The 27,202-nt window shown below is 42.1% G+C and overlaps 1 protein-coding gene and 1 long non-coding RNA gene across 4 annotated transcripts in view; one reads left to right on the top strand and one right to left on the bottom strand.

Annotated features, from left to right (window-relative positions):
- Window positions 1-445: 445 nt before the first annotated feature.
- Window positions 446-27,202, bottom strand: part of dse (dermatan sulfate epimerase) — a 28,068-nt gene continuing 1,311 nt past the window's right edge. The window contains exons 2-6 of one of the 2 annotated variants that reach the window (XM_086060515.1): window positions 26,288-26,744; window positions 11,306-11,559; window positions 5,011-5,250; window positions 2,978-3,185; window positions 446-2,450 (exon numbers count right to left, since the gene is read on the bottom strand). In XM_086060515.1, coding sequence (XP_085916641.1) covers window positions 704-2,450; window positions 2,978-3,185; window positions 5,011-5,250; window positions 11,306-11,559; window positions 26,288-26,700 — 2,862 coding nt within the window. In that variant the 5' untranslated portion in view covers window positions 26,701-26,744 and the 3' untranslated portion in view covers window positions 446-703. Of the gene's footprint in view, window positions 2,451-2,977; window positions 3,186-5,010; window positions 5,251-11,305; window positions 11,560-26,287; window positions 26,745-27,202 lie in introns of those variants that run through there. The other variant, XM_086060516.1, reaches the window with a different exon arrangement.
- LOC147158217 (uncharacterized) lies at window positions 475-22,453 on the top strand. 2 transcript variants are annotated; one of them, XR_015090686.1, is made up of 3 exons: window positions 475-1,477; window positions 5,142-5,230; window positions 22,147-22,453. It is a non-coding gene; the product is annotated as an uncharacterized LOC147158217 (long non-coding RNA). The 2 variants fall into 2 exon arrangements; XR_015090687.1 differs by lacking the exon at window positions 22,147-22,453 and adding an exon at window positions 12,444-14,307.

The following is a 27,202-nucleotide window of genomic DNA, read 5'->3' as shown; positions in this document are numbered from 1 at the left end:
GACTTTAGCCACAGGGGCTTTTATTCAACAGGTGCTTCTATGAGCTCGTTTACCTGGCAGTTGAGTAAAAGCACCTGTGGCTAAAACCAATCTGTGGCAGGGTTTTTACTTTCTGGACCCAGATTCCCCAACCCTGGTTAAAAACAACAACACACACACAGTGTGGCGAAATAAAAACAATGTCTGTGGAACCGAAAGGTATTTAACACAGCCAGCTTCCTTTACCGGCCGGTGATAACCTAAAAAAGGAACAAGAGGCTAAGAGAATGGTGACCAAGGAAGTTGGCGTATCTGGCTAGTGCAGTGACTTGTTCAACTGCTGAACTTTCAAATAAGATATCATTTAGCAGCCAAACCAGGGTTGGGGAATCCAGGTCCAGAAAGTAAAAACCCTGCCACAGATCGGCTTCAGCCCCAGGTGCTTCTACTTAACTGGCAGGTAAACGAGCTCATAGAAGCACCTGTTGAGTACAAGCACCTGTGGCTAAAGTCAAACTGTTTAAGGGTTTGTTCTCTCTGGACCTGGATTCCCCAACTCTGGTGATGACACATCCACTGGTCACCAGATTGACTAGTGATGTTTTTTTCAAACTTTTTCTTTTTCTGTTGGAGCCCCTCTTCCTCTCCGCTTCAAGCAACCGTGCATCCGTCAGTGACAGACTGACGGACCTTCCGTCAGTGCTGATGCAATGCCCACCTCTGGTTAACACTGTATGTGAGCGCAAGATGAGTAGAGGTACAGTAAGATCAAGCAGTCAATCATAAGGATGGAATAAAAACATCTCTGTGTGTGTACACTTCGACCCCTGTGAAAACGAGTCAATAAGACAGCCAGTAGCAAAAAGAAGGTGGCAGTGTTCAAGAGGAGAAACAGTCTTATAGAAGAAGCCATGTTGGAGATGCGCTCACTCCCAGAAGTCACCAACATATTTACCTCTTTGAATTTTCGGCCTTTCACAAAGCCGCCCTTTCTGTTTTTATGGCTGTCCGCATAGTCTATAAAGGCTTGCGAGTCTGTATCTCCCTCCTCTGGACTGTCCTCATATACACGCTTAGATGTCCTCTGTCTCACTTTCTTTTCACTGACCTCAATCTGTGTAAAAATGTCAGGCAGATTTTCAGAGAGCTTCTCTCCAAGGTTGATTTTCTTTCCCATCTTATCCTTTCCCTGTTTCTTGGACAATGCGAACAACTTCTCAATGACCTCCTCTGTTTTCTTTTTGTCAGAGAACTGGAGCAGGCGTTCTGCAGTCTTATGAAAGCTGTCAGTATTTAGTACCTTTCCAAGAATATGGCGCTCCATCTGCTGAAAGACCGGTTTGACATGCTGGAGGTTGTCCTCCATCACGTTGACATATTCCTCTACTTCCACAGGTGAGCTGTCTGCTGGAGCTGATGTTTTCTCGAAAACAATCTTATTTTGGTCCATCATCACCATGGCAAAAATAGGCTTGCTGGTGACCTCTCCAGTCAGCAGGTAAACTGTGTAGGTGTGATCCTTGGTGGTCAGGTAAATATCCACTCTTTGCCCATCACCATGCAGGCTGAAGCTGGTGAGAGTCAAACCAGGTCCAAAGAAAATGTAAGCTACCCGGGTATGAGGATATCTTAATGGCATTGTGACATTCACATAATTAGAGCCATTATATGGATACCCCCGTGGATAACCCCAGTAACCTACTACCCCTCTATTACTGTGACCTGTGTCATCCATCCAGAACATTTTATATTTGTCTTCACTGTAAGACACAAACGCTCCATGAATACCGTCTACTTTTATATCCTTGAATGGCAGTTCTGTATTGTGAAAGAATGCACTCATGGCCCTGCATGGACTATCAGGATCCAAATGAATGTGGTCCACCAGGAGTAAAAGTTGTGGGTGAAGAAGGAGGATGTTTCTCTGGAAGTTTCGGATTTTCAGGTCTGGATTATAGACAGAATGTCCTTCCCCACGAATGAAGACCATTCCTTGTCTTTCCATGGCTGCCTCTACTTTGCCCTGAGCATCAGCAGCAGGCCCCGCCTTGTATTTCAGCCACTTGGAATCACAAGCTTCTGTTACCTGGCCAGCCCATGGCTTAAAACAACTCCCTGTGAGGGCTGGGCCAAACAATACTGCATTATTCAACAAAGTATATTTGGGTCCATATAGTGCTTCAGTGATGAATGGAAACCCATTGGGCACAAAAGTGAAAGTATTCTGATCAGGGTGCTCATGGCCAGCATTGAAGTTCCTCCACCCTTTGATCCATTCGTTGTATTTGTTCTTGTGAACAATATCAAAAATTGCACGTCCCCCCAGCTTCCCTGACTTGAAGGAAAGAAAGGTGCGGTTTGGGCCAGTAGGTAAAGCACTGCCATAGGTCACCACACCCCAGTCTTTGAAATAATGGAGCTGAGATGTTCCAAAATCGGATGGGGGTTTCGGAGTAAGACCTGGGTCATACCTAAAAAATAAAAAATAATACAATTGTAGAACATGAGAAATTAGAGGGTAAGAGGCGATACACTCATTGACTAGCTGGGCTTTATTGACTGATTGCTTATCAGTTGAATTTAATGCAAATTTGCCTACTAAATATTCCCGTACACGCAACTTTTTCTGGGCATTCACTGTAACGTAGCGTGTACGTAGCTTTCACACGATTGCACTCTTCACGTTAATATGTCACACGTACAGAGACGTGAGAGACATTGCAACATTCCTCTCTGAAGACGATACAGTATATGTTGTGACCCGTTCGTACTCGAGTCTGAATATTCGTAATCTCTTTGATGCCAACAGCCAATTTCACAACTCAAATCGAGTCACCCCCGGTCGGTCGGTCGGTCTGTCTGTCTGTCTGTCTGTGTGTCTGCCTGCCTGCCTGTCTATCTATCTATCTATCCTTCCAGACAATACAATCACATTATATATAAAGTACACACATACGTATGTGTGTATATACAGACACACACACACAGCAACCCTCACCAGATGAATTCCGTGTGGAGCGTACACCATCGCTGGCCTTTGCCAGCTTGTCCCACTCCGTCTGTCACTCTGTTTAGATGAATCAGATTGGCCAGCCAGTTCCCACTACCGTTACGCATTACAAAACGGTCCAAGAAGACCAGCTGACTTTCTGGGCCATAAAACCAGTTGTAGTTGGAATCAGCAATGGCGACAGTTCTCTGAAATCCTAAAACAAACAAACGAATGAATGAATGAATGAAATACATAAAAATACACACAGACAGCAATTCAGTGGTGGCTAGAGGCGTAGCCAGAAATTTTTCATTGGGATGGCCAGGGTGAAACCATGAGTCATATAGGGGTGGCCATAAGTTCATACCTTAAATGTCTAAATAAGTGGTTCTTAACCATGCAGCCATACCGTTCACATGCCAACCTTGGACTGCGAGAACCGACTAGTGGGCTGCATAAAATAATTTCAGAGCATATGTTATGAATTCATTGCATTGGAGCTGTTGTCAATGAGTTGCTCAGTTACAATAGAGCTTTCTGCCACTTGGCGGCAATAAGGCAAATGTCAGTTACTGACCTGTACACAATAAGTAGAAAAAGAAACCAAACAGCGAAATTCACGACTAACTATTTAGGAGGAAAAAAGGCAACATGATAACTGTGTCCCAAAACACACCCGCAGATGTGACACAGTTGTTTGTTGATTGAATATATATATATATATAATGAAGGTTTCTAATAGTTAACTTAGGTTTGTGTGAACGCCACATGTGTAAGCTCTGAAATGTTTTTGGAATTATGTTTCTATCTGCTTCAGGAGCTGAGATATCAATTATTTGGTAGGCATTGACAATATTGTTAAATATCCAGGGTACCCAGGATATGGGGTGGCCGTGCCTCCGCCATTGGTGGTGGCCATTTACATTCCCCTCTACAAAGTAGTGGGAATGTGGCCAATTTTTTGTTTCTTATTTTTGCTGGAGTCAGTGTTTGACATCAAAAGTTGAATATGAGACAAGACATCAACAATTCAGCATTCATTTCCATATACTGCATTTACATTTACATATGATACACATCCTATCCCATTATTCTTGCTAATAAAGGGTTTTTAACTTATATTGTCAATGCTTCACTTATTGACACTGCCACTGAAAATTGCTGCTCATGTCACTTATCAATGGCCGATGTTTTCCTTGGTCAACCCATATGACATCTGTTACTTAGTACACTTAGTATTCTTTCTTTTCCTAGATATTCCAAATGTTTGTATTGATTATGGCCAATGGTTATATAATCATTGTAATTGTGATTTTCCACCTTCTGTCGTCTTTACGACAGTTTGCTTTTCTCCAACTGGCAGCTACCTGGTTTTCATGTTGTGTTCACAGAAGAACCAGAAAAGCTAGAACTCATTCATTTAGCAGTCAGCACTAGTTAGTGTTTCAATTAAGCAGTGTTATAGGCACACCTGAGCACACCTGTCAGTCACACATTAACATTCTCTGGCTCATATGAAAAATAGATGGGTCGGGTTCAATGAAAGTATCTTGTCAATCAGATCCTGCTATACCTGAGGGATAGGGACTGGGCTGGCCTGCAAATAGCGTAAATTTGTGTATAACTGACGCTCATTGTAAAGCATTAGGGAGAATTATTATTTTTAGTATTTAGCATTATTTTTACCCCCCCCCCCCCATAAAAAAAAGCAACAACAAAATGCATATAAACATTATATATATATATATATTCCACAAAAAAACAGGGTAAGGGGGGGGGGGGGGATACAGGAAAGCCCGAAATATTTTAAAAATAAATAAATAAATACATACATACATAGAAAACATGCAAATCCGTGGGTGCTGAACCGCAAGAGTACGGGTGTTGATTGTATTTAAATAAAAGCTGACGTGTTTATTTTCTGTTGCATATTCATTTTTATGTCCAACATAAGATTTACGTCTTGAAGTTGAAGTGCATTATACAACACAGTTTGAAAATAAAGCAAAAAATTATGGGTATGGTGGTGTGCAAATTACCAGGAAGGATGGTTCTGTATAGGAAATTGAAGTGTTTTAGGAGCCAGGGGTGTTCAAAGTGATTAATGGCAAAGTGGCGCTGCACCAGAAACATGTACTGGAACAAAGAGCGCGTTGTGTATGTCCCATAGGCCACTCCTTCGTACAGGGATCCATCTGTGACATCCTGAAGAACAACCATTGATTTCTCCATGATGGACAAGACCTGCTTCGTCCACAGGTAAGCCTCCTGTAGATAACCTTGAAAACATGTTGATATAGTATGTTAAACACAGACTAACATTCTATTCATTTGAAATAAAGCACTATAAACAGGTGTGACAGACAGCTATAGTTGCCGAGCCCCTTGTCCAGCCTTGTTTCACAGGTTTATTAATTTCCCTGCGGAATCAAAGGGCCCTTTCGTCTGGCCATCAGCTTCCCTTATTCAGCAACAAACTCACCTACTCGATGCCTGCCTAACTTGGCTCCTGGACTGTGGTCATCTTTTGTCATTAAACACTACCTCAACTCTTACAATCTGCCTCTATCTTATAATTATGCTGTATATACATGTATTTTATTTATATTTTAATACGTGTTTATATATGTATATATATATATATATATATATATATATATATATATATATATATATATATATATATATATATATGTTTTGAATATATGTTTTATGGCATTGTATTTTATATTGGTTTGTATGAGGCTGTCCTTTTTTTGTTAAACGCTTTGTGACTTCTGCCTGCGAAAAGCGCTATATAGATAAAGCTTATTTACTTACCACTTATTATCTTTGCTTGGGTTCACACAGAGAGAAATGAAATAAGCCGTTACATAAAATTACTGATTAATAAGGTTGAGGTGAGAAGATGTGGAGAAATACAACTCAAAGCGAATTGCATCATCTTCAAATGATGTTTGTGTTTTTTTTGTGATTCCAGGGGCGCTTGTATGACGACGTATTAGGGCTACGTGTATATGTATATATTTTTTTTCATTGGGGGTGATATTCTGAGAAAAAACTCGTACATTTGCCACTTTATAAAATGAGAAAATACTCAGAAACTTACAACAAATACAGGTAGCGTAGCTATAGTCTAAAGTGAGGATTCGTTGGTGGTTAATGGGACACTGTTTATAAAATGAAAATGGATTCGGATTCATTCTTAATTTAAACTTTACTAGTCATACACATCAGCTGACTAAAACTAACCAATCAGATGCTAGCGTATTTTAAGTAAATGCAAGTGAATGACGGAGATCAGTAGATTCAACACATCAACTTAGCTACAAAAAAATACCAAAATGTATGAATATGTAAGTAATAATTCTGGAAACATAAATGTACAAGTAAATATACATTTTAACAAATGAACTTAAATGCTTGATCCTCAGGGTGTTAACCTTTGCAAAGTGAGGCGTCTTTGTCGTTGGCAGTACTCAACGCTTCAAAGAGCGAATGCTTAACATCATTTGGTTAATCTCTGCTAAAGCAATTACTATCTCATTTGAAAACCCGACCGAAAAGTATTGGCACAAACATCCGAGTAGTACGCTACGTGTATTTCTCGTAAATTCGTGAATTTTTTTCTTGCAAATCTGCCACTTTATAAAGTGTCAAATTTGCACTTTTTTTTTCTCTGAATATTGCCCCCATCCTTGAAAAAATCTATTTATACGTGGCCCTAATACGCCGTTGTACACTGGCCACACGTATTGTTGTTGTTGGTTTTTTGCCTTAATATAATAAAGTACTACAGCAGGTGGCAGTGGCACTTTAGCTCGAAATATTGCTTGCCCCATAATATTTCAGAAGCACTGCTATAAGACTAATGACATGATGGCAGAACAAAATGTCTTATTGAAGACTTATTAAAGACTAAACACAAGAGCTACACAAGTTCTTCAAGAGGTCAGTGCAATTGTCATGATATGGTGAGCATAGGAGAGGGTGGACCCAAATGTGGGGAGACAGGAACTTGAAACTAGATGAGAAACTTTATTGAAACAGAAAGGGACGGGTGAGTAGACGAGGGCAGGACGTGACGAGACTGGATGTGACTGGGCGGGAGGGGACTGGTCGCCATGACTGGACTGGGCAAGAGGGGACTGGTCGCCATGACTGGGTTGAGCAAGAGGGGACTGGTCGCCATGACTGGACTGGGCAAGAGGAGACTGGTCACCATGACTGGACTGGGCAAGAGGAGACTGGTTGCCATGACTGGACTGAGCGAGAGGGAGCTGGCTTGCCAGTGACCGGGGCTAGCTAGCAGAATGTGGGAACTTTTGCAGGAACGTGAAGGACTTTTGCAGGAACGTGGAGAACTTTTGCAGGAACGTGGAGAACTTTTGCAGGAACGTGGAGAACTTTTGCAGGAACGTGGAGAACTTTGTAGGAACGTAGAAAACTTTGCAGGAACGTGGAAAACCTAAAGGTGACGAGGGTGACTGGATGGTGATGAGGGCGACTGGACGGAGACGTGGTCGACAGGACTGAGGCTGCTGCAGCGGCGGAGACGAAGAAACTTGAGGCTGTGGAAGCAGCACAGGCGAAAGGTCCTGGGACGGTGGCACAGGCGAGAGAGCCAGGGGCGGCGGCAGCGGCACAGGCGAGAGGGCCAGGGGCTACAACGGCACAGTCGAGAGAGCAAGGGGCGGCGGCACAGGCGAGAGAGCCAGGGGCGCGGCAGCGGCACAGGCAAGAGAGCCAGGGGCGCGGCACAGGCGAGAGAGCCAGGGGCCGCAGCAGCGGCAGAGACGAAGAAACTTGAGGCAGTGGCGAGGGAACCAGGAGCTGCGGCAGCGGCACAGGCGAGAGGGCTAGGGGCTACAACGGCACAGGCGAGAGAGCAATGGGTGGCGGCACAGGCGAAGAAACTTGAGGCTGCGGCAGCGGCGAGGGAGCCAGGGGCTGCGGCAGCGGCACAGGCGAGAGAGCCAGGGGCGGCAGCAGCGGCACATGCGAGAGAGCCAGGGGCGGCGGCACAAGCGAGAGAGCCAGGGGCGGCGGCACAGGCGAGAGAGCCAGGGGCGGCGGCAGCGGCACAGGCGAGAGAGCCAGGGGTGGCGGCACAAGCGAGAGAGCCAGGGGCGGCGGCACAGGCGAGAGAGCCAGGGGCAGCGGCACAGGTGAGAGAGCCAGGGGCGGCGGCAGCGGCACAGGCGAGAGAGCCAGGGGCGCGGAAGCGGCACAGGCGAGAGAGCCAGGGGCCGCAGCAGCGGCAGAGACGAAGAAACTTGAGGCTTGCGGCGAGGGAGCCAGGGGCTGCGGCAGCGGCACAGGCGAGAGGGCCAGGGGCTACAACGGCACAGGCGAGTAGTCCAGGGACTGCGGCAGCGTCACAGGCGAAAGGTCCTGGGACTGCGGCAGCGTCACAGGCGAGGGAACGGGGACTTGGAGCTGCTGAGAAGCCGGGACAGGGACCTGAGGCTGCATCAAACGAGAATCTGTGACTTTAAACTGCAGGGGCGAGAATCCGTGACTTTTGACAGCCGTTTGAAATGAGCAGAGATGGTCCATACGCTTCTCCAGTTGGGACCTTGGTTGGTGGGATCATTCTGTCATGTATGGTGAGTGTAGGAGAGGGTCACCGGGACCGGATGTGACGGGGGTGGACTGGTCGCCGGGACGGGACTGGGCGGGGGTTAGACTGGCCGCCAGGACGGGACTGGGCGGGGGTTAGACTGGCCACCGGGACGGGACTGGGCGGGGGTTAGACTGGCAGCCGGGACCGGACTAGGCGGGGGGTTGACTGGCCGCCGGGACCGGACTGTGCGAGTGGAGACTGGCCGCCGGGACCGGACTGGGCAAGTGGAGACTGGCTTGACAGTAGCTAGCAGGACTTGGGAAGCTTGGCTGACCTTGGGAAACTTTTGCAGGAACGTGGAGAACTTTTGCAAGGCCGTGGAGAACTTTTGCAGGAACGTGGAGAAACTTTGCAGGAACGTGGAGAAACTTTTGCAGGAACGTGGAGAAACTTTTGCAGGAACGTGGAGAACATTTGCAGGAACGTGGAGAACTTTTGCAGGAACGTGGAGAACTTTTGCAGGAACGTGGAGAACTTTTGCAGGAACGTGAAGGACTTTTGCAGGAACGTGGAGAACTTTTGCAGGAACGTGGAAAACTTAGCAGGAACGTGGAAAACTTTGTAGGAACGTAGAAAACTTTGCAGGAACGTGGAAAACCTAAAGGTGACGAGGGTGACTGGATGGTGATGAGGGCGACTGGACGGAGACGTGGTCGACAGGACTGAGACAAAGATGACTTAACTCTGACGTGGATGACAGAGTTTACCGTGGAAGACTTGAAGGAAGGCTTGGTGATGAGGGCGAGGAAGACTGAGACGTGACAACTATGCTAAAACGTGGATGACCTACTGAGACGAGGGTTTAGCATAATGCGACGAAAAACACAGACTCCCACAAGAGAACGACACATGACTTTGACATCAACACCTGTTATAGACAATGATCCCACACTGGATAAACACAACAGACTAAATACACCAACACTAATGAGACATACTTGGGGAACACTAGAGGGCACTGATTGGTCAAACGCACTGGGAAGGGGAAAGACACACAGGTGGACGTAATCAGACATAGCGAGACAGGGGAAACACACAGGAACACAAGACAAACAACAAACCCACTAAAATAAAACAAAACCCCAACCCCTACAAAACTGAAACACAACAGCAATTTAATAAAACACATAGAAATCCATGAGTTAAAAAAGCCTGAATTAGCCATAAGGCTATTTTCCATCTGTAGTCCCCTGGCCATGATGTTAAAAAAGCAATAAAATATAAAATAGAAGTACAGAATAGACACACAATTAGACTGGACTAAACAGGTCCTGACACACTAAGAAGACAACACAACTTTGCTGTTAAGAATAGAAACAATACAGTACATTACAAATACACACAACAACACAACAGATTCAGTGTATTTTAGTGTTGTATATGAATCAATAAGCCACTTTTTCAAATGTTTAGTAAAAATATTTATCTTGATGGTAACACCATCTTGCAGTGCCTTGAAAATTTCATTAGTAATAAAAATGTAGTTTGGAAATAAATATACTTGAAAGGCTGTGTAGATGGATGAGATGAGTGCTTTCTAATTGATGTATGCAATTTGTCTTCATTGAAAATATATTTGGTATTTCAAATTAAATAAAGTTATTTTATTTTAGATAACTGAACAATACTTATTGCTGAGATACAGATTAGTAATGCCTAAGCTGCTAAATGCTGACAAAAAGCAATGTCAATGATCCAACACTCACAGCGAGAAATTTGCTATATCGTATGGTAATGGCAATTTAAATTTAAAATTGTTCATGAAGGTTATCAGAATATTTAATTTAAGAATTAAAAATAGTCAGATAGTCTTTAGCACATTTTTTGTAGCCTCACATCAAACTGTGAATTCCACCTTATCCTGGATGTTGGATGTATATCTACATGGTGTTATATTTGCTCAGCTTGGCAGTAAACTTTGTTCTGTAAATATTAAAGTACACAACACGATTGCAAACCTGCTAATGTGGAGTTACATAAACGTTAGACACAGTAAAGTCCCTTTCGTGTTATATTTACAAATACATTATTTATATGTTTGAAGGTAAGTGCTGAAAACGGCCAAAGACTGAGAACAATTTAGTACTGAATTACTGAGACCTGCATAGCATTAAATTCTTGTTCAACTTCTCAGTTTTCAATTTTTTGGGGGAGGTGCTGCAACCAGACCTCTGGCGCTAGTTGCCCCTCCCCCACTCAGTGAAAGTGTTTATCTGATCTTCCATTTTGTGTTTATTTAACACAAGTCAACAAAATATCATTTGTTTCCCCCAAGCTTACGTTGCCTTAACACGAAAGACCTTCTTCTTCTGGTGCTACCACTTTGGCCGCTGCTGCTGCAGCAGAATAGTCAAGAAAAAGTAGCAGCGGAAGTCATATTTTGTTTCCTGACTTGTGTTAAATAAACACATCATGGAAGATCAGACAAAGCTTGTTTTTAAATTACTCAAAGAAAAATTATGATAAATCTCTCACCATACTTTTGGAATACATATTGCTTACTAATAAATGAAGGAAAAACAACCACAACCACCATCAAATTAAACTTGCTGCAATCATGTAAACGTGGCCCAAGCTATACATCAGTGTAAAAGCTGCCGTATATGCGCTATGATGAGCAAGGTAAATTCCGCTAAGCAAGACTTTTCAGTCATTTGCCACTGTGACATCTTGTAGATTAAAAAGACACATAAACACATTTTACTGACCTTGAGTCATATAAACAAGGCTTCCTGTGAGCAAAGCCACACAATTAGTTGGCTGATGGTTGTGTAGGTATTGAAATCCCCAGCCACGGCTATAGGATTTCTCATACATAAGATGAGATATCTTGCCGATCACCTGGAGAAATCGCTCCTGTTGGTCCTTGTTCAAGTATTCAAACAGGAAGTCATAAGCTGTGGCAAACCCAACCAAAGAGTGTGCCACAGGAACTTCATCCCAGGGGGCATCTTTCACCAACCTGCAGGACACAATTGAGGATTACTATCTGAACAGATATGAGTCAGTTTGTTAAGTAGTACTTGGCTGCTACCAAAAGGGGTCACCACAACAAGTTAATATGATTCGTTGGGCACAGCTTTCCCACTTGATGCCATTCCTGATGCAAGCCTCCCATGAACCTTCAGTTGTAAGGTCTTGGGGTACTGGCTGGGAATCCCACCAGCACCATGTGTATCCGCTGCATGGTTGTGCATTTTGAGTGACAGCGGAAGCGTGTTCTGCTGCATTCACATTTTTCGTCTTACCACGAACGATGACATTGAACAGTTTTCATAGTTTAAATCATGACTTAAAAATTTCTCGAAAGACCAAGTACACGCGGTATAGTACTCGGTCAACATTTCCAGAATTTGTCCTTGACAAATCCCCTTCAAAAACATTCAGGTGAATAAGGCCATTTTTAAAAAATCAAAATGGCCTTTTCTATGCTTTTGCCGAATTTAAGTAAATTGGTCGACAAACCAAGGTCTCTTGTGATGTTAGTCTGACGTGCAATGATGGCTCCAATTTTCCGTTGTTTCCTCCGCTAATTTATCAATTGCTCAACACAGTCATAATACAAGCAGGATTAATTCTATGTGAAAAAAAAGGTTTTGCTGAGCTTCAGATGAAGCAGTTTTTTTTCTTCTTCCTTTTTCTGGAGAGCTCAGTTAATTCAGTAATTTTACCGATTTGACATATCATCATCATTGCTCTCTATTTATTTTTTTAATTATTATTATTTTTTATACATTTTTATTTTGTATGTGGGTGTGTATGTGCGTGCGTGTGAGTGTGTATTCATTAGTTCACCTAAAACCTATTAAAAAATCCCATACCGTTCACCTAAACCGAACACTTCAGAATCCAGCCAGAGTCGTGAGGCCGTCAGGAGACCCGAGGAAGGACCAAAGAAAAGAAAGGAAAGTGAAATCCAGCACCGACCAGACACCACCCCCCACCCACCGGGCCACCAACCAGAGTCCTTCACCAACCCCAGAAACATCTAAATTCCAACAAATCAGGGAGACCTCAAGAGACCAAAGGAGAGACTGAGGAAAAGAACGAAGGACAGACGAAGCAGAGTGAGATCCACAGATACCAGCCTCCACCGATTCAACGACCAGGGGAAGAAGCAGATTGTGTCTGAGTTTCGATAGATGCTGGTGTGGGGGATCTGGCATGCATGAAAATTTTCACCAAAGAGGGGAGCCGTCAACCCCTGCCAGGATAGAGCAAGCCCAACACCTCAGGGCCCCCCAGGCCACGGCAGCGCCAAGGGACAACCCCCAGGCCCCGCAGGGGCCACCGGCCTGGAGAGCAAACCCAGGAGCAGGAGCGCCCCCCACCCCAACACAGCCCGCGCCCCCAACCCAACGCAGCAGGACGGGGCACTGCAGGCCCGCCAGGCACCCCACCGGTCCACAGCCCCCCGCGATAGGGCTCGCCCCCCGGATACTGGGGCCCGCCCGAGGTGCCAGGAGGTCCACCGGAGCGGGGCGGGCACAACACAAAACCCACCCACCCGCCCGGCCCCCGGAGCCCCAGATGAAGCATTTTATGTCATGCACTTATTTGCATTTGCTAGCTAACAGCCAGTCAGAGTGATTGTCACAACACCATTTTGCATACTGCACTTGGGGCTTTATTCATTCAAATAATCAATTCTTCACAATTATGAACACTGCTTTTTATTATTTGTTCTTGCTTGCATTATTAATAAGTTGTGCAAGATTCTGGATATGTATGCATTTTATTTTCTGAAACCATGATTGTGGATTGCATGATGAACAAAGACTACTCAGCCATTTTGATTGATTGCGTAAAGCCAATAAATTTGATTACATTCAAATGAATAAGAGCCTTACATTATATCTTCTTTTTTTTAATCTTTATTCTCACTCATGTCTTCTTTCTGTAGCAACCTGCGTCTTGTCTTCCTTGACTGATATTTCATCTTTTTGTGTGACAGTGACAGGAAAACATATTCTATGAGAAACCTCAGACAGATAGGCTTTTCCCCCCCTGTTCTTTGTGAGGGGGTGAAGGGAAAAATAACCATGCTTTGATATGTCCTCATGAAACCTCTTATATAAGGATATGTTGTTGTCCTGAACTGTTGTACGAATCCAGGTGCCCAACAATTTGTAAATAAAGGGCGGGATCAGCCTGGGAAGTCTTCCTTGTTTATACTACAGCCTTCCCTGCTTCGCAAACATGTTTTTGAAAGTGCCTGGGAGAGGGCTTGGACAGCCCAGTTTCTCACACTCACAGCTTTTTGCTAATGAATAAAAAACGGAGCGGCACGCGGTCCGGACGGAGTCAGCTGTGGAACACGTACGATTGCCCAGCCGTTGTTGCAGCTCGCTTCACCCGGACCGTGGGCTCCCCGGTCTAGTGTCAAGGTAAACGCTGATGATGATCATATTATGCTGCTTAACGTTGTAGTGTATTGATTGCTGTTTGCGGGGAATAAAATGTATAATTATTCTAGCAAATAGAGTCGTGATTGTTGCTGTTTGCGGGGAATGAAAGGTATAATCATTCTAGCAAATCGACTGTTTGCGGGGAATGAAAGGTATAACCATTCTAGCAAATAGAGTTGTGATTGTTGCTGTTTGCGGGGAATGAAAGGTATATCATTCTAGCACAGCGCAGGTGTTGATTACTGTTTGCGGGGGATAAAACGTACGATTATCCTAGCACAGTATAAATGTTGATTGCTATATGCGGGGAATAAAAGACACATTTATTCTAGCAAAAGTATATCAAGTCTCTGTGTATTCATTGTTGCCGCCGACCACTCACGAGCCTGCATAAAAATTTTTTAAAGGTGAAGTAGTGTTTTTCACAAAACAGGGGGCACGAGAGAACTGCAAAAGTAATGATGATTGGCTAAGGTTGAATCGAATATTATTGTAAGCATAGAAGTACGGTTGGGTGAGTGTTGTTGATCGAAACAGGGAGCAAGGATTGTTTCACACCCACGTAAGGAGTCGACACTTAGTTGTGAGGACTGACGAAATAATAAACAAGAACGAATAAAAACGGTTAAATCTACAGGAAAAGCAGCCTTGTCTAACAAAGTAAAGACGTAAATTTTCCATAAACAAACTCAAAACAATGTACTATATGTCAATTGCACATTATGCCTAGAACAAAAGTGCTTTGCCGAAATGAGTGGCCCATTAAAACAGAAGGAGATTAAGACAGTGCCCCACAAGCAAAAGATGTGACAATTCATTATACCCACCACATTTTGTCTCAGATGGAGCTTAATAAACTGGCAGAGACATACAACCACGTCAAAATAAAGGACGGTATAGATGATACATGTCATGTAAATATAAAATAATATAGTTTATATAAATGTAAACGCTCAACAATGTGCAATTATGAGGTATGCGTGTAAAATTTCAAAGATGAGTAAGACCAGCATTACCAGAAAAATATTTCAAGACAAATCCAGTGATGTATTTTTTTCCCCTGAGACATAGAAGATTAGACAAGCAAATTAAAACTGATGAACCGGCTAAAAGTCTTAAAAAACCGACAACAATTTCTGGCCATCGCCTTACAGACAAAAAAAAAAGAAGTGGGGTGGGGAGAGTTGTTTGATCAGAGTTTCAAACTTTCATATCTTTCTTCATTTTTATCCTATTGGTTGGTGTTGTTGGAAAGCTTGCTAAACAAACACAGAAATAGGCAACATGATGAACTGATGAATGTAAAATTGTTACACAATGCTATGGGCTGAGAGTTATAAATTAATGGTCAAGAGCCAAAGAGTTTGCAGACGACAATTACTAACACTCCATAGTTTGGCATTTATAGTTGCTAAAAGGATTAAATTGGCGTTGGAAGCAACGGAAAATATGAGCCACCGGGACGGGACTGGGCGGGGGTTAGACTGGCCTTTTCTATGCTTTTGCCGAATTTAAGTAAATTGGTCGACAAACCAAGGTCTCTTGTGATGTTAGTCTGACGTGCAATGATGGCTCCAATTTTCCGTTGTTTCCTCCGCTAATTTATCAATTGCTCAACACAGTCATAATACAAGCAGGATTAATTCTATGTGAAAAAAAAGGTTTTGCTGAGCTTCAGATGAAGCAGTTTTTTTTCTTCTTCCTTTTTCTGGAGAGCTCAGTTAATTCAGTAATTTTACCGATTTGACATATCATCATCATTGCTCTCTATTTATTTTTTTAATTATTATTATTTTTTATACATTTTTATTTTGTATGTGGGTGTGTATGTGCGTGCGTGTGAGTGTGTATTCATTAGTTCACCTAAAACCTATTAAAAAATCCCATACCGTTCACCTAAACCGAACACTTCAGAATCCAGCCAGAGTCGTGAGGCCGTCAGGAGACCCGAGGAAGGACCAAAGAAAAGAAAGGAAAGTGAAATCCAGCACCGACCAGACACCACCCCCCACCCACCGGGCCACCAACCAGAGTCCTTCACCAACCCCAGAAACATCTAAATTCCAACAAATCAGGGAGACCTCAAGAGACCAAAGGAGAGACTGAGGAAAAGAACGAAGGACAGACGAAGCAGAGTGAGATCCACAGATACCAGCCTCCACCGATTCAACGACCAGGGGAAGAAGCAGATTGTGTCTGAGTTTCGATAGATGCTGGTGTGGGGGATCTGGCATGCATGAAAATTTTCACCAAAGAGGGGAGCCGTCAACCCCTGCCAGGATAGAGCAAGCCCAACACCTCAGGGCCCCCCAGGCCACGGCAGCGCCAAGGGACAACCCCCAGGCCCCGCAGGGGCCACCGGCCTGGAGAGCAAACCCAGGAGCAGGAGCGCCCCCCACCCCAACACAGCCCGCGCCCCCAACCCAACGCAGCAGGACGGGGCACTGCAGGCCCGCCAGGCACCCCACCGGTCCACAGCCCCCCGCGATAGGGCTCGCCCCCCGGATACTGGGGCCCGCCCGAGGTGCCAGGAGGTCCACCGGAGCGGGGCGGGCACAACACAAAACCCACCCACCCGCCCGGCCCCCGGAGCCCCAGATGAAGCATTTTATGTCATGCACTTATTTGCATTTGCTAGCTAACAGCCAGTCAGAGTGATTGTCACAACACCATTTTGCATACTGCACTTGGGGCTTTATTCATTCAAATAATCAATTCTTCACAATTATGAACACTGCTTTTTATTATTTGTTCTTGCTTGCATTATTAATAAGTTGTGCAAGATTCTGGATATGTATGCATTTTATTTTCTGAAACCATGATTGTGGATTGCATGATGAACAAAGACTACTCAGCCATTTTGATTGATTGCGTAAAGCCAATAAATTTGATTACATTCAAATGAATAAGAGCCTTACATTATATCTTCTTTTTTTTAATCTTTATTCTCACTCATGTCTTCTTTCTGTAGCAACCTGCGTCTTGTCTTCCTTGACTGATATTTCATCTTTTTGTGTGACAGTGACAGGAAAACATATTCTATGAGAAACCTCAGACAGATAGGCTTTTCCCCCCCTGTTCTTTGTGAGGGGGTGAAGGGAAAAATAACCATGCTTTGATATGTCCTCATGAAACCTCTTATATAAGGATATGTTGTTGTCCTGAACTGTTGTACGAATCCAGGTGCCCAACAATTTGTAAATAAAGGGCGGGATCAGCCTGGGAAGTCTTCCTTGTTTATACTACAGCCTTCCCTGCTTCGCAAACATGTTTTTGAAAGTGCCTGGGAGAGGGCTTGGACAGCCCAGTTTCTCACACTCACAGCTTTTTGCTAATGAATAAAAAACGGAGCGGCACGCGGTCCGGACGGAGTCAGCTGTGGAACACGTACGATTGCCCAGCCGTTGTTGCAGCTCGCTTCACCCGGACCGTGGGCTCCCCGGTCTAGTGTCAAGGTAAACGCTGATGATGATCATATTATGCTGCTTAACGTTGTAGTGTATTGATTGCTGTTTGCGGGGAATAAAATGTATAATTATTCTAGCAAATAGAGTCGTGATTGTTGCTGTTTGCGGGGAATGAAAGGTATAATCATTCTAGCAAATCGACTGTTTGCGGGGAATGAAAGGTATAACCATTCTAGCAAATAGAGTTGTGATTGTTGCTGTTTGCGGGGAATGAAAGGTATATCATTCTAGCACAGCGCAGGTGTTGATTACTGTTTGCGGGGGATAAAACGTACGATTATCCTAGCACAGTATAAATGTTGATTGCTATATGCGGGGAATAAAAGACACATTTATTCTAGCAAAAGTATATCAAGTCTCTGTGTATTCATTGTTGCCGCCGACCACTCACGAGCCTGCATAAAAATTTTTTAAAGGTGAAGTAGTGTTTTTCACAAAACAGGGGGCACGAGAGAACTGCAAAAGTAATGATGATTGGCTAAGGTTGAATCGAATATTATTGTAAGCATAGAAGTACGGTTGGGTGAGTGTTGTTGATCGAAACAGGGAGCAAGGATTGTTTCACACCCACGTAAGGAGTCGACACTTAGTTGTGAGGACTGACGAAATAATAAACAAGAACGAATAAAAACGGTTAAATCTACAGGAAAAGCAGCCTTGTCTAACAAAGTAAAGACGTAAATTTTCCATAAACAAACTCAAAACAATGTACTATATGTCAATTGCACATTATGCCTAGAACAAAAGTGCTTTGCCGAAATGAGTGGCCCATTAAAACAGAAGGAGATTAAGACAGTGCCCCACAAGCAAAAGATGTGACAATTCATTATACCCACCACATTTTGTCTCAGATGGAGCTTAATAAACTGGCAGAGACATACAACCACGTCAAAATAAAGGACGGTATAGATGATACATGTCATGTAAATATAAAATAATATAGTTTATATAAATGTAAACGCTCAACAATGTGCAATTATGAGGTATGCGTGTAAAATTTCAAAGATGAGTAAGACCAGCATTACCAGAAAAATATTTCAAGACAAATCCAGTGATGTATTTTTTTCCCCTGAGACATAGAAGATTAGACAAGCAAATTAAAACTGATGAACCGGCTAAAAGTCTTAAAAAACCGACAACAATTTCTGGCCATCGCCTTACAGACAAAAAAAAAAGAAGTGGGGTGGGGAGAGTTGTTTGATCAGAGTTTCAAACTTTCATATCTTTCTTCATTTTTATCCTATTGGTTGGTGTTGTTGGAAAGCTTGCTAAACAAACACAGAAATAGGCAACATGATGAACTGATGAATGTAAAATTGTTACACAATGCTATGGGCTGAGAGTTATAAATTAATGGTCAAGAGCCAAAGAGTTTGCAGACGACAATTACTAACACTCCATAGTTTGGCATTTATAGTTGCTAAAAGGATTAAATTGGCGTTGGAAGCAACGGAAAATATGAGCCATCAATGGTAGGTCAACGTAAAATCACAAAAGGACGTCACCATCGCCGGGTCCGAAAACTTGTGTGCAGAACGACCGATTTACGTCACATCTAGCAGAAGCATAAAAAAATATATAATACAAATGTGCTAACGGATTTGAAAAATGGCCTTAGTTTTTGAGGGGGGGAGGGGTTGCCAACAATGAAACGTCGTCAGTGTACTATAACACGTCTAAAGGAATTTTGAAGTTGTGATTAAAACTGTGTCCTACATCATCAGTAGTGGTGTAAAGTGGTAAAGTGAAGAATCCAAACACAGTGAAACACAGAAGACAGCAGTTCCATCGCCACTTAAAAAGAGTGTTGCTCATTGATGGCCATTTCTGACGGCCAGCCAGTGGGCGATACACACATAACTACAATTAATATTAAAAGTTTTAAAACATCTATTTTAACTCTTTGACTGCCAGACGTTTTCAGAAAAGGGATGCCGTCAGTGCCAGCCGATTTAAGCATTTTGACTGATCTTTCAAGGTCCACAGAAAATGTTCTGTTTGAAATATGGAAACACACATACTACCAAATGAAAGATTGAACTTTCATCTTTCATTAGGAAAAAAAGTTTGTTTCTTCCTTATTCCGTTCTTTAGTAATCAACAATAGAAAATGGTTAGTTTCAACCGATTTCGCTTGTTTTGGACTCAAATACGGAGAAATCAAGCTTTTAGTGAAACGATATTATTTCATGCATTCTAGTGAATTTTACACTTCTTTTTGTCCATGAATGATGCCACAAACACCTAAATAGTGCTTTACTTCTATAAAACACTACCACCAAGAATGAAAAAGTGTTTTTTGATAGCAAAATACGTTTATTTACATTCAACAGTGTAACAATTTGACAACAATTTGGCAAACTATTTACAAATGTGTGCAACTGTGGTGCTATTTACAAATATGTGGATGTTTCAACGACAGTTTTTCTTTTTGTAACACTCTCCTGCGTGCAAGGAGACGCAACAGCATTTGCACAACAGATTGCCTCTTCGCGTGCTCCACTTTCTTGCAGGCCGTTTTTTCCGGGGAATAGCAAGTATATACTGCAGTGTGTGTTGCCATCAAGTCTAATATCAGGATCATGCTACGGTTACGTTACGGTGGTGTTACGTCTGGCTTCCTCATGTCCTTCAGTTGCTATACCGGGTTGTAAGAGATGTTCTGATCCATCTTATCCACTCCATTCATGGTGGCATCGTAGTCCAGAAACAGTGTCTTCTCCGTGATCAGACTGTACCCGCTCCTCCGATGAATATGCATTGGACTCGGGGTACTCTTCATTGTCCGACAAAATGTCCGCATGTGCAGCTCCGGCGTTAGCAGCGCTAGCCGGTGATGCTTTATGACGTGAGAATAAAGGCCGCGTCCAACTGTGGCGTCAACCTCGGGATTCACCATCATCATCATCATCAATGCATTGGTCGATGCTTTTCGACAACTTTCGAATGTCCGATTGTGTAGAAGTACCCGGTCGGTTATTGTGCGCGTTTTCCGGCGTTAGCAGCGCTAGCCGCGCTTAGCCGGTGAGGCTTACTACGTGATCATAACGGTCGCGTCAAGGCTTCCAACTTTGGCGTCAAGCTCGGAGTCATCATCATCGTCGACATCAATGCGCTTTTTAGTATTGATCGATGCTTTCCGTCTTTGAAAAAAATGCTCAAGCGTGAGCTGCTTGCAACCGGTTGCTTGATCAGCCATTGTGGCTTCATCAGCCATTGTCTCCTCAAGACTCTAGCTCCGCCTCACGTCTTCTACTGACGCCCACGGTGGGCGGCCCATCCAACCTTGTGCAAAGAGAGTCATCGCTGCCATCTAGGGGCCAAAACGAGTCATTATATTAACCAGATCTGCTTGATACTTTCAGCACAGCTGCCCAAGGCTTTCCTCCACCCGTTTCCAAAAAAACCCAAAAAAAACATAGTGAACGTCTTTTAACGTCCTCGGCGCCCTTCCGTAGGTTTATGCTAAACGTTTTATAACGTTTATGGCGGTCAAAGAGTTAATATTTTTATTGTTCTACTTTTTTAACAGTATTTTCCTATATCTACATCCTACAATAATAAATGGCATTTGATTAAAGGCTAGACTTCCTCCCACAGCAACATTCAACATTTTTATTCATGTATTTTACTGTATTCAGAATCCACTTCAATTCTAAGGGTGCCTGTGAGCACCAGGTTTATCCCATGCAGGACCACACTTTGCGAGTCCCTGCCATGTTTACACGCCAGTTTGATTTATTGAACTCACAGCACTTCATTGTTGAACTTTTATGGAGATTATTTTGTTAAAAATACTTGGAAGTACAGTATGTACCAATTGCCTGCAATTTGCGCAACAGTCCCCCCCCCAATTAATTTTACACTACATTGAGTTTAATGGAGCACTTACTGTTGAATTTTTAGTCGTGAAAAAAATGCTTGAATTAGTACCTACAGTATGTCTGCTAGTTATGGTTTAAAGTCCAAGAAATATTATCAAAGCCTAAAATAAAGTGCCTGTCAATTCTGCTCTACACTATGTACCGGTAACGAGCTTGAAACCCCCTCAAAAATGAGAATTCTTTGACATATTAGAACATTTGATTACATATATAAATGTAATTCATTCATCGAACCGCCTATCCTCATGGGTAATTCAGTGACTACATTAATAACTACAACTAAAAACTCCCGGCACCTTTTTTAAAATAACAAATATATTTATTTTATTTTTTTCATATACATTTTTTTATTTAAAGAAATTTGCATAACACTACACATCCAATACAAATTGGGTGGTTTACAGCTTCTGATCCTGCATAAACAAAGCAGATTTTAAGATTTGACATGGATATGGATTAAAAAAAAAAAGATTTTACCATTATAAATTGTAATTTGACAATGAACAAACTAATAATAAACAGTAGTAGCCACATATTTAACAATAGCTCTTGCCTTGGTGCTTTCACCCTTGACTACAAACATTAAAAAAATTAAAAAAAATTAAAACTACCCGGTATTGGCTTTTTTTTCCTTTTGTTTTTTTTCTTTTTAATTTACGCTTCATGAAGGCCAACTTCTTATTAAGAAGCTGCATGTTAACAGTCACAGAGGTGTCCTAGTCATTCATTATACTGCAATAGACTATTCCTAATCACATGATTCACATCTGTATGTTTCATTTCCTTTCAGTGGAGGAGATGGGATTCTGGAAACAGCTGTGAAACACATTTCCTGTTCCAAGGCCTCATCAAAGAACAATGGACTGTTATTGAAGCTCATGTTGTCAAAATTAAGAAGGCTCTGAAAAAATTACCAGGTAAACAGAGATTAAAAATAATTACAACCTAGTTGAGCCTTAAAAGTAGAACATCCCTAAAGAGTAATCAAACTAGTGAGATTTCAGCTCAGAGAACACCTAATTACACTTACTTTTCTTTTTCTTTGACTGTTTTTGGTTGGGGGGGGGGGGGGTGACTGTGAAGAAGGAAAATGTGATGACTACAGTACTGTAAAGGAAACTTATTGTGATGGAGGAAAGCAGTTTAGTGCAATTAAAAAAGCACATAAGCAACGAGAAAAGTTGTGTTTTAATGTGAAGAAACTCACCACTCAGGCAGACCGAGCAATCTTTTCTTTTTTTTCTTCCAGCTAGCAGGTACCTGTGGAGCTAGCTAGAGAGCTTGCTAGCTAGCACCTGGGGCCAAAGCCAAACTGGCTGGGTTTTTTACTTTCTGGACCTGGATTTGCCACCGTTTTGTGTGTGCGTGTGTGCGTGTGTGCGTGCGTGTGTGCGGGTGTGTGCGTGTGTGTGCCGCTGTGAACAACCTTACTGTCAAATGTTGCTTGGTGAACTTGTCTACATTCAATTCCTTTATTTTTACTGTGAACATTTGGGTTTGACATCAAAAGATAAATATTTGACACGATAGCTTCAATTCAGCGTTTAGGTCCATCATTATATTCATCTGGATTTGATTCAAGATTATTATAATGGAGTAAAAAGTAAAGTAAAAACTGTAACGAAGTGCCAATAAAAACACTAAAAGTATTCATAGGATTAATGTAATTTGTGTTGTAGATCCACAATGACATATGTTTCTGTCCAGCTAATAACGTACATTCCTGTTTGGAATAGATAAGCAGTTCGATTTATTTGACTTACACCAATGGTTTGTTTCTTCTTCTGGACATTCCAAATGGTTGTAGTCTAAGGTCAATGTTCGTGCAATGGCTTTTCCATCTGATCTCAGCTTTACAAATGCTTGTTTTTTCACAATTAGACAGCTTTCTGTTTCACCTCACAGTAAAAGGTATACATGGACAAAGCCCAAATATGAAACTAATCTTTATGATTAGCATTGGGAACTATTTATTCTTTGAAAAAAATCTATGTAATAGGACACACCTGGACAACAAAAGACACCTGTCAGTCTTGTAGTGATACTTTCCCTAACATAAAATGGGTTTACTTCTAAGTTGTGCATGGAATTCAGACGTACAGTATATACCGGTACTGAACATGGAAATAAAGCTTTACCTCTGGTTTTGTATTCATCTTTTGATGTCAAATTCAAATGTATTAATTCAACAACAATAAATAAAGAATTGACTTTCAAATACTTTTAAGGGGTGCACATGTACTTGTTTGACAATTGTAGTGAAGTGCATAAAATATGAACTCACCTTTGCCAATCTACTCCCCTGTCATGCATCATCAAATTTTGCGTCATTTTATTTTACTTGGAATTTATTCTTGTAATATTGGTGCTAATGTCATTTTACACTTCCAAACGAATGGTTAAAAATGTTAATTAAAATATTGCCTGTAGAGTTGCAGCACTGAATGTTAGATGAAGATGCATTTAAGGTTCTTTGAAGACTAAATTGTACATATTATAGGGTTCAATCTGAGTGTGAATGCTTGTTTGTCTAAATGGGCACTGGGATTGACTGGTGACCAGCCATGGGTGTACCCTGTCTCTCATCCAAAATTAGCTGGAATAGTTTGTAGTTCACCTGTAATCCGTAATGAGGACATAGTCCACCTCCGCATAAAGCTTTTCGACATCTCAAAATTTGCAAATTCGCAGATTTAAAGAAACAGTGTGTAGGATTTTGTGTGCTCTCATGGTGAACTAATAGAATGCAAAAAAAGTTTAAAGTGTGTGTTTCAACATTGCCTCAGAGAGACCACACTTCGTAAGCCTACCACCATTTACTACGTTGGCAAAATTCTTCTCCTTTGGGTATCCGTAGCAGAAAGATGGCGGCATAACATGTCAGCCTGCTGTAAGGCATGACGTTAGCTTTGTAATATAGTTAGCAATTACTAGACCTACGATTATTTAAAAAAACATGTATGTTGATATAATAGAACATATTTTATTGCACATTATTGAAAATAAGTGATTTTTTTAATGAACGAACATTGAAAAATTGAAAAATTCACTCTGTCCCCCCCCCAAAAAAAGTTGTATCATTATTTATTTTTCTATATTTTGAAATAATATGTTTTTGGGGGGTGGGAGTTCTGTTTCCCAACCATTTTTCTCTTGTTTTTTGTTGAAAAAGTACAGTATATTGCGTTTATTGGGAATAATTTTTGGGGTTTCCTTCTCCCCCCCAATATATTTCAATGAACGTCAATTGTACGCAAGAGATTTGTGGGCCAGCCCAGTATACATGAAAATGATGGATGCCTGCACAGTTAGTTTTTTTTTATGGCAAACATTTTACCCTGGAATAGTAATAGACCGATATTATGTTTTTTTCATAGCCGATACCGAACGATAACCAATATTTCAAGCCGATATTCATTTGCAGTAAAAGAGAAAATATTAGTGTTAAAAAAAAAGATTTTCTTTTCATTTTAAACATATAAAGAATTGACAGCTTTGTTTAAAAATTATAACAAAATTCGCAGGGAGCTTCCAGGGTCATCTGTCACAATGGAGTGGAGGACCCAAATGCAGGGAGGCAGGAGAACCACAGCAGGGATGCATGTAACACTGAACACAATTTATTTAACAAAAACACTAACAGGGGAACTGGGTAAAACTCTAAACTAAACCAACAAAGTTCTGAAAAGACCAAAAATCAAAGTAACAACAAAACACAAGAGTGGTGACAGCGACAATGATCCAACAAAGACTGAAAGAAACCAGGAAACTAAATACAAGCCAACTGACGAGACAACGAGAGACACCTGGACACAAATCATAACAGTATCTCTCTTCGCCTGTGCCGCCGCAGCCCTTGGCCCCACTGCCATGTTTGACTTTTTGTTTGGGACGTCTGGGATCCGTCCCTTGAGGGGAGGTACTGTTATGATTTGTGTATATCATGCTTAGGTTTGTTGTTTTGGCTTTGCGTCCTGTTTTGCTTGTTATGTTTTGTTTGCACCTGTACTCGTCATCCTGTTCCCTTGTGTCATCCTGTTCCCTTGTGTCATCCAATCATCTCCCCCAGCCACTTGTGTCTTGTCCAGGTGTCTCTCGTTGTCTCGTCAGTTGGCTTGTATTTAGTTTCCTGGTTTCGTTCAGTCTTTGTTGGATCATTGTCGCTGTCACCACTCCTGTTTTGTTGTTACTTAGATTTTTGTTTTTTTCCGAACTTAGTTGTTTTTATTTATTTAGAGTTTTACCCAGTACCCCTGTTAGTGTTTTTGTTAAATAAATTGTGTTCAGTATTACATGCATCCCTGTAAATAGTAAATAGTTCCCTAAAGTTTTCTCGAGTAAATTAACTTTTTCAAAATTTCAACATAATTTCTTAATTCATTTTATTTTTTTTTAAATGAAAAGTGTAGGGAGTTCCCAGCGTCAGCATATATTTTTTTATAAAGTGGAATTTTAAATAAATCCATAAATGTAAGTTTCCTGTATCTCACTGAGAAATAAATGCATGCAAAATGTAGCTAATTTGTTTTTTTTGTCAGGGTTCGTAAAAGGTTTCAAAAGATCTTCGTAGACAGTGAAAATTTGTCTGAATAGGTTTGAAATGTCTTTGTGACAAGCAAAAACTGTTTGTGAACATCTCATAAATCCTGAGGAAAACCCTAAATTCGCTACGTTTGCAAGCATGCACCGCTCAGTGAGATACCAGCTTTATCGGCTTTCAGATTCGTAAAAAGGCCGACGCCGGCACCCCTGGCCAATTATCGGTCTTTCCAATTCCCTACCCTGAAACACGTCATCCAAATTTATGTCGAATGTTACTTGAAATACTAAATACAAACAAATCCGATCCGTACCTTTCATTTTTATCAAGACAAATGGACATATTATATTCAGAAAGATAGATGAGATAATTAAAGATGACCAAAATGTACCAACTAGGCTGAGCTGCCATCCTCTCCATGTAGTCCTTGGCCAGATCCAATGCTCCAGCTCTGTGTGGGTACAGCAGGCAGAACATGGACAGAACACCCAGGTTGTTTCCGTAAACCTCATTCCATCGGGCACTGAACTCTACGGGGCTCCAGGGAGGCAGGTACACTTCTGGACGTTCAAGCATGGCTTCCCCGGCCTCACGGATACGTCTCGCCATCTCTCTATGAGTGCTACCGGCTGCCATCTGAAGCTCTACGACATCTGCCCGATCGAAATACAGCATTGGGTGGCCATTGTAGTTGCCGCCCATGAAGGGGATTCCTCCACTTGGGTCTGCTGCAGTCGAGGGCAGCAGGAGCAACAGCAGGCTTAAGAGGAAGACTGTCGGGGCCCCACGGGTGTGGGTTCTCATCGTCTCATCAGAGAAGGGGCTGCGACATTGCCAAATGAGTTCAGCTGAGAGGGAAAGGATTGGAAGAAGTCATCTCATACTCTGCACAAAGCCCCACATTCCCAGAATAATCAGATACAGCTGTTGATAGCTCAGCCTCTCCAACAAAAATTGAGCACAAAACCCAAAGCTTTTGTTGTTCTATATTTAATATTGCCACTTTACGGCCAACTGTGGAAGTTGTGTCCCCCAATGTAAATTGTAAATTGTTTTAACACATTAATCTCAATACAAATATATGACCAGAAAAGCAGGCCTGCATGCCATAATTGGTCCATTTCTGAAGTAACATTACACTGCTGAGCTGAAACAGTCTTAAATTTAAACTGCTGTGCTCCACAGAATTATTAGTCAGCCTTCTGTTTCAAGTGAGTAAATTCCATGAGCTTAGCAAAGCTCTTGGCAATAGCCAGCTGGAAAACCAGAATACTGAAAAACAATTTCCTAATGCCGAGATGGGTTC

The sequence above is a fragment of the Leptonotus elevatus genome, chromosome 18, assembly GCF_054856555.1.
Source record: "Leptonotus elevatus isolate MCC_2025b chromosome 18, RoL_Lele_1.0, whole genome shotgun sequence".
Lineage (NCBI taxonomy): Eukaryota > Metazoa > Chordata > Actinopteri > Syngnathiformes > Syngnathidae > Leptonotus > Leptonotus elevatus.
Note: the sequence above shows the minus strand (reverse complement) of the source record. Positions and strands in the feature narration are given on the sequence as shown.